At 48.1% G+C, this 19,080-nt stretch overlaps 1 protein-coding gene across 2 annotated transcripts in view; it reads right to left on the reverse strand.

Moving 5' to 3' along the window:
* LOC122542007 (receptor-type tyrosine-protein phosphatase H-like) overlaps window positions 1-6,192 on the reverse strand; it is a 116,370-nt gene extending 110,178 nt beyond the window's left edge. For both annotated transcript variants that reach the window (XM_087978247.1, XM_087978246.1), the window contains exon 1: window positions 6,037-6,192. In XM_087978247.1, coding sequence (XP_087834373.1) covers window positions 6,037-6,093 — 57 coding nt within the window. In that variant the 5' untranslated portion in view covers window positions 6,094-6,192. The remainder of the gene's footprint in view (window positions 1-6,036) is intronic.
* Window positions 6,193-19,080: the final 12,888 nt, after the last annotated feature.

The raw sequence follows: 19,080 nt of genomic DNA on the forward strand, positions 1-19,080 counted from the left end.
TCCCTCTCTGTCACACTCTCCCTCCCTCTCTGTCACACACTCCCTCCCTCTCTCTGTCACACACTCCCTCTCTGTCACACTCTCCCTCCCTCTCTGTCACACTCTCCCTCTCTGTCACGCTCCCCCTCTCTGTTGCTTGCTCTGTACCCGTCATTCTGTTACACTCCTTTCTTTCTAACACTGTCAAAATCTCTCTCTCTGTCACACTCTCCATCTCTCTGTCACACACTCCCTCTCTGTCACACTCTCCCTCTCTCTGTCACACTCTCCCTCTCTCTCTGTCACACTCTCCCTCTTTCTCTTTCACTCTCCCTCTCTCTGTCACACTCTCCCTCTCTCCCTGTCACACTCTCCCTCTTTCTCTTTCACTCTCCCTCTGTCACGTTCTCCCTCTCTCTCTGTCACACTCTCCCTCCTTCTCTTTCATTCTCCCTCTCTCTGTCACACTCTCCCTCCCTCTCTCTGTCACACTCTCCCTCCCTCTCTGTCACACTCTCCCTCTCTCTCTGTCACACTCTCCGTCTTTCTCTGTCACACTCTCCCTCTCTCTGTCACACTCTCCCTCTCTCTCTGTCACACTCTCCCTCTCTCTCTGTCACACTCTCCCTCTTTCTCTTTCACTCTCCCTCTCTCTGTCACATTCTTCCTCTATCTGTCACACTCTCCCTCTCTGTCACTCTCTCCCTCCCTCTCTGTCACACTCTCCCTCCCTCTCTGTCACACTTTCCCTCCCTCTTGGTCACTCTCTCCCTCTCTCTGTCACACTCTCCCTCCCTCTCTGTCACACTTTCCCTCCCTCTCGGTCACTCTCTCCCTCCCTCTGTCACATGCTCTCTCTATCACACTTGCCCGCTTTGTCTGTCACTCTCTCCCTCCCTCTCTGTCACTCTCTCCCTCTCTGTCACTCTCTCCCTCCCTCTCTGTCACTCTCGTCCTCCATCTCTGTCACACTCTCCCTCCCTCTCTGTCACTCTCCCTCCCTCTCTCTGTCACACTCTCCCTCTCTCTCTGTCTTTCGTTACCTCTGTCACTCCCTCTTTCTGTAGCTCCCTCTCTGTCACACACTCCCTCTCTGTCACACACTCCCTCCCTCTCTGTCACACACTCCCTCTCTGTCACACACTCCCTCTCTCTGTCACACACTCCCTCTCTGTCACACACTCCCTCTCTGTCACACACTCCCTCTCTGTCACACTCTCCCTCCCTCTCTGTCACACACTCCCTCCCTCTCTGTCACACACTCCCTCTCTGTCACACACTCCCTCTCTCTGTCACACTCTCCCTCTCTGTCACACACTCACACTCTGTCACACTCTCCCTCCCTCTCTGTCACACACTCCCTCCCTCTCTCTGTCACACACTCCCTCTCTGTCACACACTCCCTCTCTATCACACACTCCCTCCCTCTCTCTGTCACACACTCCCTCCCTCTCTCTGTCACACACTCCCTCTCTGTCACACTCTCCCTCCCTCTCTCTGTCACACACTCCCTCTCTGTCACACACTCCCTCCCTCTCTCTGTCACACACTCCCTCTCTGTCACACACTCCCTCCCTCTCTCTGTCACACACTCCCTCTCTGTCACACACTCCCTCCCTCTCTCTGTCACACACTCCCTCTCTGTCACACACTCCCTCCCTCTCTGTCACACACTCCCTCCCTCTCTCTGTCACACACTCCCTCTCTGTCACACACTCCCTCTCTATCACACACTCCCTCCCTCTCTCTGTCACACACTCCCTCCCTCTCTCTGTCACACACTCCCTCTCTGTCACACTCTCCCTCCCTCTCTCTGTCACACACTCCCTCTCTGTCACACACTCCCTCCCTCTCTCTGTCACACACTCCCTCTCTGTCACACACTCCCTCCCTCTCTCTGTCACACACTCCCTCTCTCTGTCACACACTCCCTCTCTGTCACACACTCCCTCTCTGTCACACTCTCCCTCCCTCTCTGTCACACACTCCCTCTCTGTCACACACTCCCTCTCTGTCACACTCTCCCTCCCTCTCTGTCACACACTCCCTCTCTGTCACACACTCCCTCTCTGTCACACTCTCCCTCCCTCTCTGTCACACACTCCCTCTCTGTCACACTCTCCCTCCCTCTCTGTCACACACTCCCTCTCTGTCACACACTCCCTCTCTGTCACACTCTCCATCTCTCTGTCACACACTCCCTCTCTGTCACACTCTCCCTCCCTCTCTGTCACACACTCCCTCTCTGTCACACACTCCCTCCCTCTCTCTGTCACACACTCCCTCCCTCTCTCTGTCACACACTTCCTCTCTGTCACACACTCCCTCTCTGTCACACACTCCCTCCCTCTCTCTGTCACACACTCCATCCCTCTCTCTGTCACACACTCCCTCTCTGTCACACACTCCCTCCCTCTCTCTGTCACACACTCCCTCTCTGTCACACACTCCCTCTCTGTCACACTCTCCCTCCCTCTCTGTCACACTCTCCCTCCCTCTCTGTCACACACTCCCTCCCTCTCTGTCACACACTCCCTCTCTCTGTCACACACTCCCTCTCTGTCACACACTCCCTCCCTCTCTGTCACACACTCCCTCTCTCTGTCACACACTCCCTCTCTGTCACACACTCCCTCCCTCTCTCTGTCACACACTCCCTCTCTGTCACACAATCCCTCCCTCTCTCTGTCACACACTCCATCCCTCTCTCTGTCACACACTCCCTCTCTGTCACACTCTCCCTCCCTCTCTGTCACACTCTCCCTCCCTCTCTGTCACACTCTCCCTCTCTGTCACACTCCCCCTCTCTGTTGCGTGCTCTGTACCCGTCATTCTGTTACACTCCTTTCTTTCTAACACTGTCAAAATCTCTCTCTCTGTCACACTCTCCATCTCTCTGTCACACACCCCCTCTCTGTCACACTCTCCCTCTCTCTGTCACACTCTCCCTCTCTCTCTGTCACACTCTCCCTCTTTCTCTTTCACTCTCCCTCTCTCTGTCACACTCTCCCTCTCTCCCTGTCACACTCTCCCTCTTTCTCTTTCACTCTCCCTCTGTCACGTTCTCCCTCTCTCTCTGTCACACTCTCCCTCCTTCTCTTTCATTCTCCCTCTCTCTGTCACACTCTCCCTCCCTCTCTCTGTCACACTCTCCCTCCCTCTCTGTCACACTCTCCCTCTCTCTCTGTCACACTCTCCCTCTTTCTCTGTCACACTCTCCCTCTTTCTCTGTCACACTCTCCCTCTCTCTCTGTCACACTCTCCCTCTTTCTCTTTCACTCTCCCTCTCTCTGTCACATTCTTCCTCTATCTGTCACACTCTCCCTCTCTGTCACACTCTCCCTCCCTCTCTGTCACACTTTCCCTCCCTCTCGGTCACTCTCTCCCTCTCTCTGTCACACTCTCCCTCCCTCTCTGTCACACTTTCCCTCCCTCTCGGTCACTCTCTCCCTCCCTCTGCCACATGCTCTCTCGATCACACTTGCCCGCTTTGTCTGTCACTCTCTCCCTCCCTCTCTGTCACTCTCTCCCTCTCTGTCACTCTCTCCCTCCCTCTCTGTCACTCTCGTCCTCCATCTCTGTCACACTCTCCCTCCCTCTCTGTCACTCTCCCTCCCTCTCTCTGTCACACTCTCCCTCTCTCTCTGTCTTTCGTTACCTCTGTCACTCCCTCTTTCTGTAGCTCCCTCTCTGTCACACACTCCCTCCCTCTCTGTCACTCTCTCCTTCCCTCTCTGTCACACTCTCCCTCCCTCTCTGTCACTCTCCCTCCCTCTCTCTGTCACACTCTCCCTCTCTCTGTCTTTCGTTGTCTCTGTCACTCCCTCTTTCTGTAGCTCCCTCTCTGTCACACACTCCCTCTCTGTCACACACTCCCTCTCTCTGTCACACTCTCCCTCTCTGTCACACACTCACTCTCTGTCACACTCTCCCTCCCTCTCTGTCACACACTCCCTCCCTCTCTCTGTCACACACTCCCTCTCTGTCACACACTCCCTCCCTCTCTCTGTCACACACTCCCTCTCTGTCACACACTCCCTCCCTCTCTCTGTCACACACTCCCTCTCTGTCACACACTCCCTCCCTCTCTCTGTCACACACTTCCTCTCTGTCACACACTCCCTCTCTGTCACACTCTCCCTCCCTCTCTGTCACACACTCCCTCTCTGTCACACACTCCCTCTCTGTCACACTCTCCCTCCCTCTCTGTCACACACTCCCTCTCTGTCACACTCTCCCTCCCTCTCTGTCACACACTTCCTCTCTGTCACACACTCCCTCTCTGTCACACTCTCCCTCCCTCTCTGTCACACACTCCCTCTCTGTCACACACTCCCTCTCTGTCACACACTCCCTCCCTCTCTCTGTCACACACTCCCTCTCTCTGTCACACACTCCCTCCCTCTCTCTGTCACACACTCCCTCTCTCTGTCACACACTCCCTCTCTGTCACACTCTCCCTCCCTCTGTCACACACTCCCTCTCTGTCACACTCTCCCTCTCTCTGTCACACTCTCCCTCTCTGTCACACACTCCCTCCCTCTCTCTGTCACACACTCCCTCTCTGTCACACACTCCCTCTCTGTCACACTCTCCCTCCCTCTGTCACACACTCCCTCTCTGTCACACTCTCCCTCCCTCTCTGTCACACACTCCCTCTCTGTCACACTCTCCCTCTCTCTGTCACACTCTCCCTCTCTGTCACACACTCCCTCCCTCTCTCTGTCACACACTCCCTCTCTGTCACACTCTCCCTCTCTCTGTCACACTCTCCCTCCCTCTGTCACACACTCCCTCTCTGTCACACTCTCCCTCTCTCTGTCACACTCTCCCTCTCTGTCACACACTCCCTCCCTCTCTCTGTCACACACTCCCTCTCTGTCACACACTCCCTCCCTCTCTCTGTCACACACTCCCTCTCTGTCACACACTCCCTCCTCTCTCTGTCCACACACTCCCTCTCTTTCACACACTCCCTCCCTCTCTCTGTCACACACTCCCTCTCTGTCACACTCCCTCCCTCTCTGTCACACACTCCCTCTCTGTCACACTCCCTCCCTCTCTCTGTCACACACTCCCTCTCTGTCACACACTCCCTCCTCTCTCTGTCACACACTCCCTCTCTGTCACACACTCCCTCCCCTCTCTCTGTCACACACTCCCTCTCTTTCACACACTCCCTCCCTCTCTCTGTCACACACTCCCTCTCTGTCACACACTCCCTCTCTGTCACACTCTCCCTCTCTCTGTCACACACTCCCTCTCTGTCACACTCTCCCTCTCTCTGTCACACACTCCCTCCCTCTCTCTGTCACACACTCCCTCTCTGTCACACACTCCCTCTCTGTCACACTCTCCCTCTCTCTGTCACACACTCCCTCCCTCTCTCTGTCACACACTCCCTCTCTGTCACACTCTCCCTCTCTGTCACACTCTCCCTCTCTGTTGCATGCTCTGTACCCATCATTCTGTTACACTCCTTTCTTTCTAACACTGTCAAAATCTCTCTCTCTGTCACACTCTCCATCTCTCTGTCACACACTCCCTCTCTGTCACACTCTCCCTCTCTCTGTCACACACTCCCTCTCTGTCACACTCTCCCTCCCTCTCTGTCACACACTCCCTCTCTGTCACACACTCCCTCCCTCTCTCTGTCACACACTCCCTCTCTGTCACACACTCCCTCTCTCTCTGTCACACTCTCCATCTCTCTGTCGCACTCTCCCTTGCTCTCTATCTGTCCCTCTCTCTCTATCACACACTCCCTCTGTCTGTCACACTCTCCCTCTGTCTCTGTCATACTCTCTCTCTTTCTGTCACTCTGTCCCTGTAACATACTTTCTTTCTCTGTCACATTCCCTCTCTCTGTCTCTCTCCCTCTCTCTAACACACTCTCCCTCTCTCTGTCACATTCTTTCTCTCTGTCACTCTCCCCCCGCCCCAGAGCAGTGCTTTGCAAAATCTACAAACTCCACCAGACCCATCTCGCCCTGAAAGCATTTCAGTCCGTGTTAAAACCGCGAGGCTGTGAGGTGTGTGAGAGAGATCTTTACTTACCCAGCTGGGGAAGAGCAGAGCCAGCAAGAGGAGCAGTCCCTGGTGAGAGTGAGCCATGGCAGCCCGGGGGTCAGGACTCACTCCCTGCGGATGGGGACCCTCTGACAGCGCCTGGACACTCGCTTCATTCTCCCTGAAACCCCAGCTAGAGCAGGAGGAGGGGGGGGGGGGGGAGGTTACAGGAACTGAACAAATCCTGGTCCTGGACTTCGCTCGTTAGCAATCGCTGTGAGCAAATGAGGAAGTGAGAGATTGCTGTTTGGTTTTTGTAAACGCGCCTGGGACCAATGTGCCCTGTTTTACATTTACTGCCCCAGGGCATTAGCGAGGGCTGTATAGACACTTGCTCCCCAGTGAATCGCGCAGTGAATTTCATTTCACATCCTCTTGTGTATGTGTGTGTTTGACTGTCAGTTCTTGCTGAATCTGTTCCACACAGATTTACACCCCAACCCCCCCCCCCCCAACTGATTCAGATGGGAACAAGTTTCTATCAAGTCACACACACAGGCTTTCAAGGTGCTGCTTTGCCTGTCGTTAGGGCTTTTATTGAAACTCAAATACAGGTGCCATCACCCTTCAAGGGCACATATAGTTACTCCCTAAATGTCTTGATGGTTCTTGCCTCTACCACCCTCTTAGGTCGGTTGTTCCAGTTTCCCAGCACCTTCAAGAATCCCTACAGTGGGGAAACAGGCCATTCGGCCCATCGAGTTCACACCAACCCTCCGAAGAACATAGGCGAAAGTGAGGACTGCAGTTGCTGGAGATTAGAGTCAAGATTAGAGCGGTGCTGGAAATGTACAGCAGAAAAATCAATGTTTCAGGCAGGAGCTCTTCACCATTCCTGATGAAGGGTTTCTGCCTGAAACGTCGATTTTCCTGGATGCTGCCTGACCTGCTGTGTATTTCCAGCACCACTCTAATGTTGATCCCATCCACATATCCTATCAGATTACGCTTCATCTCTCCTACACACTCCAGACACTGGCGGTGCGAGAGGTACCATCCTTTTGCCTCACGTCTTCCCATTGAAAATCTCACGCTTCTCACCTGGAAGAGGTGTCCCCTCTGCCTTGCAGTTTTACCAATACCCTGCACAGGGGTTAACCCTTCCAAACACCGCTTCCCATTATAAGGTAAAGAGCAGGAGGTTTAGAGGAGAGTTGAGGATTGTTTTCCAGCCCGGAAGCTGGCTCAGTGGTTAGCACAGCTGCCTCACAGCACCAGAGCTGATTCAATTCCACCCTCAGCCTGTGTGGGGCTTGCACGTATTCTCCCTGTGTCCTCATGTCCCTCCAAGTGCTCCAATTCCCTCCCACAGTCCAAATATGTCCCATTTTGTCTGGGGATGTGCAGGCTGGGTGGATTAGCCATGGGAAATGCAGGGTTACAGGGATACGATATGTGGGTGGGAGCTCTTTGGAGGGTCAGTGTGGACTCAATAGGCCAAATGGCCTGTTTCCACACTGTAAGGATTCCAGAAGGTGGTAGGAATCTGGAACAACCTACTTAAAAGGGTATTAGAGGCAAGAACCCTCAAAACATTTAGGAAGTAATAATATGTGTCCTTGAAGGGTGATAACATGCAAAGCCAAGCGCTGGAAATTGGAATTGAATTGCTTTGAAACTTACAGAATACCAAGAGGACTGGATTAAGTGGATGTGGAGAAGATGTTTCCAACAGTGTGAGGGCACGACCTCAGACTGAGGGGACAATCCTTTAGAACTGAGATGGGGAAGAATTTCTTCTGCCAGAGGGTAGTGATTCTGTGGAACTCATTCTGTGAAGGACAAGTAATTTAAGACAGGGATAGATAGTTTGACTAGTAAGGGGGATCAGAGATTACAGGGAGAAGGCAGGAGAATGGGGTTGAGAAACATGTCAGCCGTGATAGAATGGTGGAGCAGATTGAATAGGCTGAATGGCCCTAATGCTGTTCTTAGATCTTTTGAATGTTTGATGATCAGCATGGGTAAGATGGGCTGATTGGCCTCATTCTGCATTGTGAAAACTCAATATCTCTCTGACTCTTTTCCGAGTCACTGGTTCACAGCATTCAGTGTGGCCCTCAGAATTACAGATCAAAAGCTAAGATGTAAATATTGAGGCTTCTACACTCACCACCAAAACCAACCACAATCCTGTGGAAAACTGCACCCTTTAAACACTTCCTCAACTTCCACAACACCATCTCCAGTGTTCCATGGGAATTGTGGGTGTACAAAGGGTTCTGGGTCTCCTTGTAACCCACCCAATGGGAGTAAACAGGCAGGTGCTGTAAGCACTTGGGAAGGGATATGGTATATTGGCCTTTATTGCAGGGAGGTGAACTTGGAAATAGGAAAGTCTTACTGTATTTGTACAGGGTCTTGGTGAGATCACACCTGGAATAGATGTATGCAGATGTGTTCCAATGTATGTGAACTGTTCCCATATGAATCAGCTAATTAGAGTGGGAGACAGGGGGAAAAGGGAAACGTAGGCTATGAAACAAGGCAATATGACAGCAGTACAGCACAGGTATTTGAATAACAATAGTCAGATTATGGCAGAAAGGAACAAGAAAAGCAGAATAAGGATCAAGGAGGAAAAATGATTTTAAAAAGGCAAAATTAATGCCTCTTTAATTGAATGAGCACAGCATTTGAAACAAAGTAAGTGAATTCATTGCACAAGTGCACATAAATGGGTACAATCCTATAGTCTTTATGGAGACATGATTACAAGGGGATCTAAACTGGGAACTAAAAATTCAGGAATATATGAATTTTCAGAAGGATAGGGTGGTGAGGTACATTGTTGGTATAGGATGGAATAAGTACAATAGCAAGAAATGATCTTAATCAGAAGACGTGGAATCAGTATGGGTGAAGATAAGTAATAAAAAGGGGAAGAAGAAACTGGTGGGAATAGCCTATAAACCCCAAACAACAATTGTGCCGTAGGACAGAGATTAAATTAGGAAATAATGAGGGCATGTATCAAAGGTAGTACATTAACGGTGGGGCACTTTAATTTTCTTGTAGATTGGGGTTGTCAAATTGACAGATAGCCACAAGGAAGGATTCATAGATTGTAGTCAAATTGATTTTGAAGAACAATACAGGTAGTTTTCTATAATGCAATGGTCGCGTTCTTGTGAAACCCTGTGTTATAGAAAAATCACGCTTAAAAACAGCTTAAAGTATTGGTGATGTACCCGCGTTACAGCTTATACACGTTTTAAAAGTTTGCGCTGTAAAAACAGTCCCCAATTCATCAATTGCATGACAGTGAATTTGTGTTGACAAAACGCACATTAAAGCAGAATGACCTGTATGTTGTGAGTGAGAGTTACAGTTGTTGACATCAAGGCAACATTTAATCGAGTGTGACATCAAGGAGACCTTGCGAAGCTGGAATCAATGGGTATCGGGGGCAAACTCTCCACTGGTTAGAGTCATATCTGGCACAGAGGAAGATAGTGGTGACTATTGGAGGTCAGTCATCTCAGGTCCAAGAGATTTCTGCAGGAGTTCCTCAGAGTAGTGTCCTAGGCTCAGCTATCTTCATCAATTACTTTCCCTCCATCATAAAGGTCAGAAATGGGGATATTTGCTGATGGTTGCACAAAGTCAGTGCCATTTGTGACTCCTCAGATACTGAAGCAGTCCCTGTCCAGATGCAACAAGATCTGGACAATATCCAGGCTTAGGCTGAAAAGTGTCAAGTAACATTCACACCACACAAATGCCAGGCAATGACCATCTCCAATAAGAGACAATCTAATCACTACCCCTCGACATTCAGTGGTATTACCACCACTGAATTCCCCACTATCAACATCCTGGGAGATTACCATTGACCAGAAGCTCAACTGGACATAAATATAATGGCTACAAGAGCAGATCAGAGACTAGGCATACTGCAGCAAGTAACTCACCTCCTGACTCCCCAAAGCTCACCTAAAAGGCACGAGTCAGGAGTGTGATGGAATACTCCCCACTTGCCTGGATGAGTGCAGCTCCAACTACATTCAGAAAACTTGACACTGTCTATGACTTGATTGACAGAACATTTACAAACCACTCCCCACACCACTGACACTCAGTAGCAGCTCGTTGTACCATCTACAAGACGCACTGCAGAAATTCACCAAAGATCCTCAGACAGCACCTTCCAAACCCATGACCACTTCCACCTAGAAGGACAAGGGCAGCAGATCCATGGGAACACCACCCCCTGCAAGTTCCCCTTCAAGCCCCTCACCGTCCTGACTTGGAAACATATTGTTGTTCCTTCAGCATTGCTGGGTCAAAGTCCTGGAACTCCCTCCCTAAGGGCATTGTGGGTCTACCTACAGCAGATGGACTGCAGCAATTCAAGAAGGCAGCTCACCCCCACCTTCTCAGGGGGCAACTAGGGACGGGCAATAAATGCTGGCCCAGCCAGTGACACTCACATCCCACATAATTTTTTTAAAAAAATCCAACCAGGAACAGGCTATTTTGGATCCAGTGATGTGTAATGAGGCAGGTTTAATAAGTGATGCCTGTGTAGAAGATCCCCTAGGAAGTAGTGATCATAACATGGTAGAATTTAGCATTCCTTTTGAGAGTGAGGAACTTGGGTCAGAAACAGCTGAGCTTGAAGATTTGTTTTCAGACTTTTCGTTACCACACGAGGTAACAGCATCAGTGAGAGTCTCCAGTGAAGCGCTGGCGGTATGTCCAGCCTCTCTATTTATAGGTCTTGGTTTCTTAAGTTGGGTGATGCCATTTCTGGTTCTTTGTTTCAAGGGAAGGTAGATAGGATCTAAATCAATGTGTTTATTGATGGAGTTCTGGTTAGAATGCCATGCCTCTAAGAATTCTTGTTAGTGTCTTTGTTTTGCCTGTCCTAGGATGTGCATGTTGTCCCAGTCAAAGTGGTGTCCTTCTTTGTCTGTCTGTATAGAAACTAGTGATAGTGAGTCATGTCTTTTGGTGGCCAGTTGGTGTTCATGTAACCTGGTGGCAAGTTTCCTGCTAGATTGTCCGATGTCGCTCATGCTTCACATTCCAGTGAGGAAGAAGATTCTTGGGAGTGGATAAATAAATCATAGTTGACCAGAGAAGTCAAGGATAACATCAGATTGAAAGGAAAAAAAAATCATGCAATGTGATAAAGATTAGTGGTAAACCATAGAATTAAGGAAAGTTTTGAATAGCCAACAGAGGACAACCAAAGAATAATGGGTGGCACGATGGCACAGTGGTTAGCACTGCTGCCTCACAGTGCCAGAGACCTGGGTTCAATTCCCGCCTCGGGCAACTGTCTGCGTGGGTTTGCTCCAGTTTCCTCCCACAGTCCAAAGATATGCAGGGGTTAGGTGAACTGGCCATGCTAAATTGCCCATAGTGTTAAGTGAAGGGGTAAATGTAGGGGAATGGGTCTGGGTGGGTTTCTCTTCAGAGAGTCAGTGTGGACTTGTTGGGTCGAAGGGCCTGTTTCCATACTGTAAATAATCTAATCATAATAAAGAGGGAGAAAATAAACTTTGAGGGTGAAGTTGTAGGTATTGTCAAGATGGATGGTAAGAGCTTCTTTAAATATCTAAAAGGAAGCGAGAAGCCATAAGCCCTTTGGAGATTAAGGCTGGGGAATAATAATAGAAGAACCAAACATTGCAGGGGAGTTGAATAAATACATTGCTTCAGTTTTCACGGTACAAGACACTAATACCATGCCAAAATTACTGAATGGGCTGGGGGCAAAAGGAAGAGAGGAAATAAACATAAAATTATCACTACAGAAAAAGTGCTAGGGAAACAAATAAGGCTAAAGACTGATAAGTCCCTTGAAACTGTTGGGATGCATCCCAGGATATTAAAGTAATTAGCAACAGAGATAATGGACACAATGGTCGTAATCTTCCAAGAATCTTTAGATTCTGGAGAGCATTTGGAAAACTGCCAACAGAAGATCTTTATTTAAAAAGGGAAGGAGACAAAATAAAAACACAGTCTGCAGAGGACAAGAAGCAGATTAAGACAATGGGCAAAACCTTGGCCATTGGAATATAATATGGAAAATTGTGATGTTTTGGATTTTGGGAGGAGGTACAGACATGGGAGGTGGGGCACTTTTGATCATTTTCATTTTCTATTCCAAGGGATGTAACCCAATCTTGACGACTCTGTAGCCTAAGTTGGTCAGTTGGGGAGCCTGGAAACACACATTTTTCACTGGGAGAAACTCATAAGGACTATGTCCAAGTTCTCTAAATTCTCCTTATTGTTCTTCCCTGTTATTAGCATGTCATAGAGTCATAGAGACAAGATAAATGGCGATCTGGGGTAGACCTTGTAAACGTTCTCCATCATCTGCTGTAAAATGGCACAGGCTGACAATACCCCACATGGCAATCTCGTATATTGGTACTAACCCTTGTGGGTATTAATTGTGGCATACTTCAGGGAGTCCTCATCTCAACACAATTGCAAGAGCGTATGTCTCATGTACAGCTTTGCTTATGAATCCTCTATGCGAGGGACTGGGTAATTTTCCAGTTGGGAAAAGCAGTTTACCGTTGGTTTAAAATCCCTACAAATTTGACCCGACCCATTGGGCTTCATGCTGCCCATTCCACAACCTGGACTGGTTTGATGATTCCTTCCCTTTCCAGCCTCTTGATTCTGCCTCTAACTTTACCCATAAGGCAAATGGTACTGGATGGGCCTTACACAATTGAGGAACTGCTTCCTGGTCACCATGCAAGGCAGCCTTGGCTCCTCTGATCGTCCCTCGACCTTCCAGGTATTTAATTAGGACTTCACTCAAGCAGCCATTTTCTAACTGAAAAATGCTGAGCCCCTCTGGGTGTATTTTTCTCAACCAATTTCACCCCATCAAGCCAGGGCCCAAGCCTTTTGCGACAAGCAGTGGGAACTGAACTAGCCGCTTCTCCTAAGAGACTGGAACCGAAGTTGTAAAAGGTCCCAGATATAGGTTGTCAGTCTAGCTAAGGTCTTGCACTAACTTTAAGGCTAGAGTTCAGAGCAAAATTTGTTCAAGACAGGTTCTGCAATCACTGAAACGGTCTTGCCAGTATTGACCTCCATTAGAACTGGGTGACCATTCAACCAGGTGTTTATTTGGATTGCTTCTGACTTGGATGTTGCTAAGCAATTTACCTGTTCGAAGCCAGCTGTAGATGGGCTTTCCAGGATGTGCACTTTCCTGGATACCGGCCAATGAGTTCTCTTACTCCATTTAGGTCTAATGGGACAATTCTGCTGTTTTGACCAGCAACAACTGCAATAGATATCCAGCCCAGATCCTGAAGGAAATTTTCACCGTTTGATCGAAGCTTGGCTTTGTTTTGGGGTTGTGCTGTGGGCTGACCTAGAGTCCCTCTCTTCGGGATATGTCCTGTGTGAGGCTATGTAATTGCCTTCACTCAAGTGGTGTTTCCCAAACTCAGTTGGCCTGGTGAGGGTGTCCACTTCTACTGGAATACCTGCAACTCATAAGCTCCACTTGCTGCATTTTGCAATGATAAAGCCAGTTGTAGTGTCTGTGTGAAGTCCAGTTGGGCTTCAGCTCGTAGGCACTTCTGCATGGTTGCATTATTAACCCCACATGCCAAACCATCTCTTAGCACCTCATTATGTGTTAAACTGAAGTCTCTGCCAGTCATCTTAATCTAGTCAAAAACCCCGATACAATTCCTCTAGTTCTTGAATTGCAGAGTAAAACCAATCACATCTCAGAGGAGTCTTGAGTTGTAATATTCCTTAACTAAATCCATCAACTATTGAAAGGTTTTAGTATCTGGTGCCTCAGGGAAAGTTAGGCTCCTAATAACCAAAAACGTTGTGGGTCCACAAGCTGTCAAGAGAATTACTCATTACTTTTCAATCTGCCCCAATTCATTTGCCTGGACTCTTTACATATACTGGGCCCAAACTTAAATGGCAGATCAAACAAGTCAAGCTTCCCAAATAGTGGTCTGATGCCAGATATGATAACCCCAACTCGAAGACCACTGTTATGAGTGAATTTCTTCAGGAACATGTTTTTCTCTCGTTGCCACTGAAATAACTCCACAGAGGCCGGTATCCCATCATCAAGTCACCCTTTATTAAAACATAGAGAGTCCTTGACACTGCTCCAGCTCCCTCAAAGCCAACTCTCACAGTGAATAGAGCCCCTGACACTCCTTTTTATTTCTTTTCCCCCAACACTACTGCCTAACAGCGGTGGGGCTTATTTTTCCTCAACACGCATGATAGTGTGTGCAAGTGTAGGACACAGTGAGGAAAAACAAGTGTGTAAATCATTTTTTATATTTCACCACCAGGAAGAAAGGAAACGCCATAGAACATAGAACATAGAACAATACAGCACAGAACAAGCCCTTCGGCCCACGATGTTGTGCCGAACATTTGTCCTAGCTTAAGCACCTATCCATGTACCTATCCAATTGCCACTTAAAGTTCGCCAATGATTCTGACTCTGCCACTCCCACAGGCAGCGCATTCCATGCCCCCACCACTCTCTGGGTAAAGAACCTACCCCTGACATCTCCCCTATACCTTCCACCCTTCACCTTAAATTTATGTCCCTTTGTAACACTCTGTTGTACCCGGGGAAAAAGTTTCTGATTGTCTACTCTATCTATTCCCCTGATCATCTTATACACCTCTATCAATTCACCCCTCATCCTTCTCCGTTCCAATGAGAAAAGGCCTAGCACTCTCAACCTATCCTCGTACGACCTATTCTCCATTCCAGGCAACATCCTGGTAAATCTTCTCTGCATCCTCTCCAAAGCTTCCACATCTTTCCTAAAGTGAGGTGACCAGAACTGCACACAGTTCTCCAAATGTGGCCTAACCAAAGTCCTGTACAGCTGTAACATCACTTCACGACTCTTGAATTCAACCCCTCTGCTAATGAACGCTAATACACCATAGGCCTTCTTACAAGCTCTGTCCACCTGAGTGGCAACTTTCAAAGATCTATGAACATAGACCCCAAGATCCCTCTGCTCCTCCACCTTACTAAGAACCCTACCGTTAACCCTGTATTCCGCATTCTTATTTGTCCTTCCAAAATGGACAACCTCACACTTGGCAGGGTTGAACTCCATCTGCCACTCCTCAGCCCAGCTCTGCATCATATCTAAGTCCCTTTGCAGCCGACAACAGCCCTCCTCACTATCCACAACTCCACCAATCTTCGTATCATCTGCAAATTTACTGACCCACCCTTCGACTCCCTCTTCCAAGTCATTAATAAAAATTACAAACAGCAGAGGACCCAGAACTGATCCCTGCGGAACTGCACTTGTAACTGGGCTCCAGGCTGAATATTTACCATCTACCACCACTCTCTGACTTCGACCGGTTAGCCAGTTTTCTATCCAATTGGCCAAATTTCCCTCTATCCCATGCCTCCTGACTTTCCGCATAAGCCTACCATGGGGAACCTTATCAAATGCCTTACTAAAATCCATGTATACTACATCCACTGCTCTACCCTCATCCACATGCTTGGTCACCTCCTCAAAGAATTCAATAAGACTTGTAAGGCAAGACCTACCCTTCACAAATCCGTGCTGGCTGTCCCTAATCAAGCAGTGTCTTTCCAGATACTCATAAATCCTATCCCTCAGTACCCTTTCCATTACTTTGCCTACCACCGAAGTAAGACTAACTGGCCTGTAATTCCCGGGGTTATCCCTGTTCCCTTTTTTGAACACGGGCACAACATTCGCCACTCTCCAGTCCCCTGGTACCACCCCTGTTGACAGTGAAGACGAAAAGATCATTGCCACCAGAGTGGCCAGTGACAAGCTCTTCTTGACAAAGGGCTATGCTGAGTGAGTCACTCCTGTTTATATCTGTCAAGCACGGCTCCCTGATCGGACCAGGTAAACAGGGAGCGCACATTCTGAGGTTCACCTGGTTGACCTTGTTACAAACCTCAAATGTTTACTTGTTTAACACAGCTACTGTGACAACTGATACTCGGAAAAGGTATCATTCTGTTATTTGACTAATAGCTGGGATGTATTTAATCCTGCATTAATCTTGTCCCTTAACCAAATTAAATGCTAATTTACTGACTGATAAGTAAACTACCTGTGTAGGCTTTCTCTCTCAGTGAAGTTTGTGTTTAAAATAGCTGATGTAAAATAGTTTTGAACTTCCTAAGTACATGATAGTGCCATTGAAATACTCAATTGAATTCTTTGCTTTATTACAACGCTTCAAATCTAATCTTGATAAGTGAATGCTGACAAGTGATAAAAAATGAACAACACTGGAGGGGGGAACCAGTGAGGTCTGGGCTCCAGGTATATAGATTATTAAAATATCATGAACAGGAATAATACTTGAAAGGCTGATGGAATTCTGGCTGCTATAACCAGACAGTTGGCATACAAAGGGGTAGATATTCAGATATTCAAAGACCTGGTTTAGCCACGTTAATTACTGCGAGAGGGAATTCCAGGATTTTGACCCAGCGACACTGAAGGAACGGCAATATATTTCCAATTCAGGGTGGGGTGTGGCTCAGAGGGGAACTTGTGGGTGGTGGTGTTCCCATTATTCTGCTGCCCCTGTCCTTCTGGATGGAAATGGTCGTGGGTTTAGAAGGTGCTGTCAAGATATTAAGGGGATTGCCGATAAGTCAATCAGACTGGTTTAAGCTGGTTGGGGAGTCTAGGACAAGAAGATAAAGTTGGAAGTTTAAATTCAGATCCTTTGAGTGTCAGATTAGCAAATATTTGTACAAAGAGTGGTAGAAGTTTGGAACTATCTTCTGCAAATGGCAATTGGTGCTGGATCATTTGATCCTACAAGTGAGATTAATCAAAGATAATAAGGTATATGGTGTTCTGGTGGATCAATGGAGATAGGTCACTGATTATCACGTAGTTCCTTGGAACAGACTTAAGGATGAAATGGCCGCTTCCCATTGTGCTTTGTTGGAGGTGTCAGATTTCAGATGAGAAGTCAAGCTGAGGTCCTTCTGTAGCCAACATCCCAACATGAGTGACCAAACCAACATTTATCCTTCAATCAACATCAGACTTCATCGAGAGTGATCCAAAAATCCGGCCTCTCTGAATGACTGAAATGTTTTAATAGATTAGATTAGATTAGATTAGATTAGATTAGATTACTTGCAGTGTGGAAACAGGCCCTTCGGCCCAACAAGTCCACACCGCCCCGCCGAAGCGCAACCCACCCATACCCCTACATTTACCCCTTACCTAACACTACGGGCAATTTAACATGGCCAATTCACCTGACCTGCACATTTTTGGATTGAGGAAGGAAACTGGAGCACCCGGAGGAAACCCACGCAGACACGGGGAGAACGTGCAAACTCCACACAGTCAGTCGCCTGAGGCGGGAATTGAACCCGGGTCTCTGGCGCTGTGAGGCAGCAGTGCTAACCACTGTGCCACCATGCCGCCCACAACGTAGAATGTAGAACATAGAAAAGTACAGCACAGAACAGGCCCTTTGGCCCACGATGTTGTGCCAAGACTTAATCCTAATGTAAAATATAGCCACTTAACCTACGCACCCCTCAACTCACTGCTATCCATGTGCATGTCCAGCAGTTGCTTAAATGTCCCTAATGACTTCGCTTCCACCACCACAGCTGGCAACGCATTCCATACATTCACAACTCTCTGCGTAACGAACCTACCTCTGATGTCTCCTTTATACCTTCCTCCTAATATCTTCAAACTATGACCCCTCGTACCAGTCAATCCTGCCGTGGGGAAAAGTCTCTGGCTATTGACTCTATCTATTCCTCTCATTATCTTGTATACCTTGATCAGGTCTCCTCTATTCCTTCTTCTCTCCAGATAGAAAAGTTCGAGCTTATTCAACCTTTCTTCATAAGGCAAGCCCTCCAGTCCAGGCAGCATCCTGGTAAACCTTCTTTGCACCCTCTCCAAAGCCTCTGTATCTTTCCTATAGTAGGGCGACCAGAATTGGACACAATATTCTCACCAGGGACTTGTAGAGCTGCAACAAAACCTCGCGGCTCTTAAACTTGATCCCCCTTGTTAATGAAAGCCAAAACACCATATGTTTTCTTAAAACCCTATTCACTTGTGTGGCAACTTTGAGGGATCTATGTACTTGCACACCCAGATCCCTGTGTTCCTCCACACTGCCAAGAATCCTGTCTTTAATCCTACATTCAGCATTTGAGTTCGATCTTCCAACATGCATCACTTCATATTTATCCAGATTTAACTCCATCTGCTATTTCTCAGCCCAGCTCTGCATCCTGTCTATGTCGTGCTGCAGCCTGCAGCAGACCCTCAATACTATCAACGACACCTCCAACCTTTGTGTCATCTGCAAATTTATTAACCCACCCCTCAACCTCCTCATCCAAGTAATTTATGAAAACTACAAAGAGCAGAGGCCCAAGAACAGAGCCCTGCGGGACCCCAATCAACACTGTCCTCCAGGCAGAATACTTTCCATCTACAACCACTCTCTGCCTTCTGTCAGCCAGCCAATCCTGAATCCAGATAGCCAAATCTCCCTGTATCCCATACTTCCTGACTTTATGAATGAGCCTACCATGGGGAACCCTATCAAATGCCTTTCTGAAATCCATAAACACCACATCCACTGCTCTGCCATTGTTGACCTGTCCCATCACCTCCTCAAAGAACTCATTAAGATTTGTGAGGCATGACCTGCCCCTCACAAAGCCATGCTGACTGCCTTTAATCACACTATGCTTTGCCAAATAGTCATAAATCCTATCCCTCAGAATTCTTTCCACAACCTTGCTGACCACAGACGTGAGACTGACTGGTCTGTAATTGCCAGGGATTTCCCTATTCCCCTTCTTGAAAAGTGGAACAACACTCACCTCCTTCCAATCCTCCGGTACGACTCCCGTGGAGAGTGAGGAGGCAAATATCCTCGCCAGCGGCTTAGCAACCTCCTTTCTCGCTTCCCAGAGTAGCTTAGGATAAATCTGGTCTGGCCCTGGGGACTTATCAATCTTAATGTTTTCCAAAA

The sequence above is a fragment of the Chiloscyllium plagiosum genome, unplaced genomic scaffold (genome assembly GCF_037043375.1).
Source record: "Chiloscyllium plagiosum isolate Xiang-an unplaced genomic scaffold, Cpla_swu_hap1 HiC_scaffold_33, whole genome shotgun sequence".
Lineage (NCBI taxonomy): Eukaryota > Metazoa > Chordata > Chondrichthyes > Orectolobiformes > Hemiscylliidae > Chiloscyllium > Chiloscyllium plagiosum.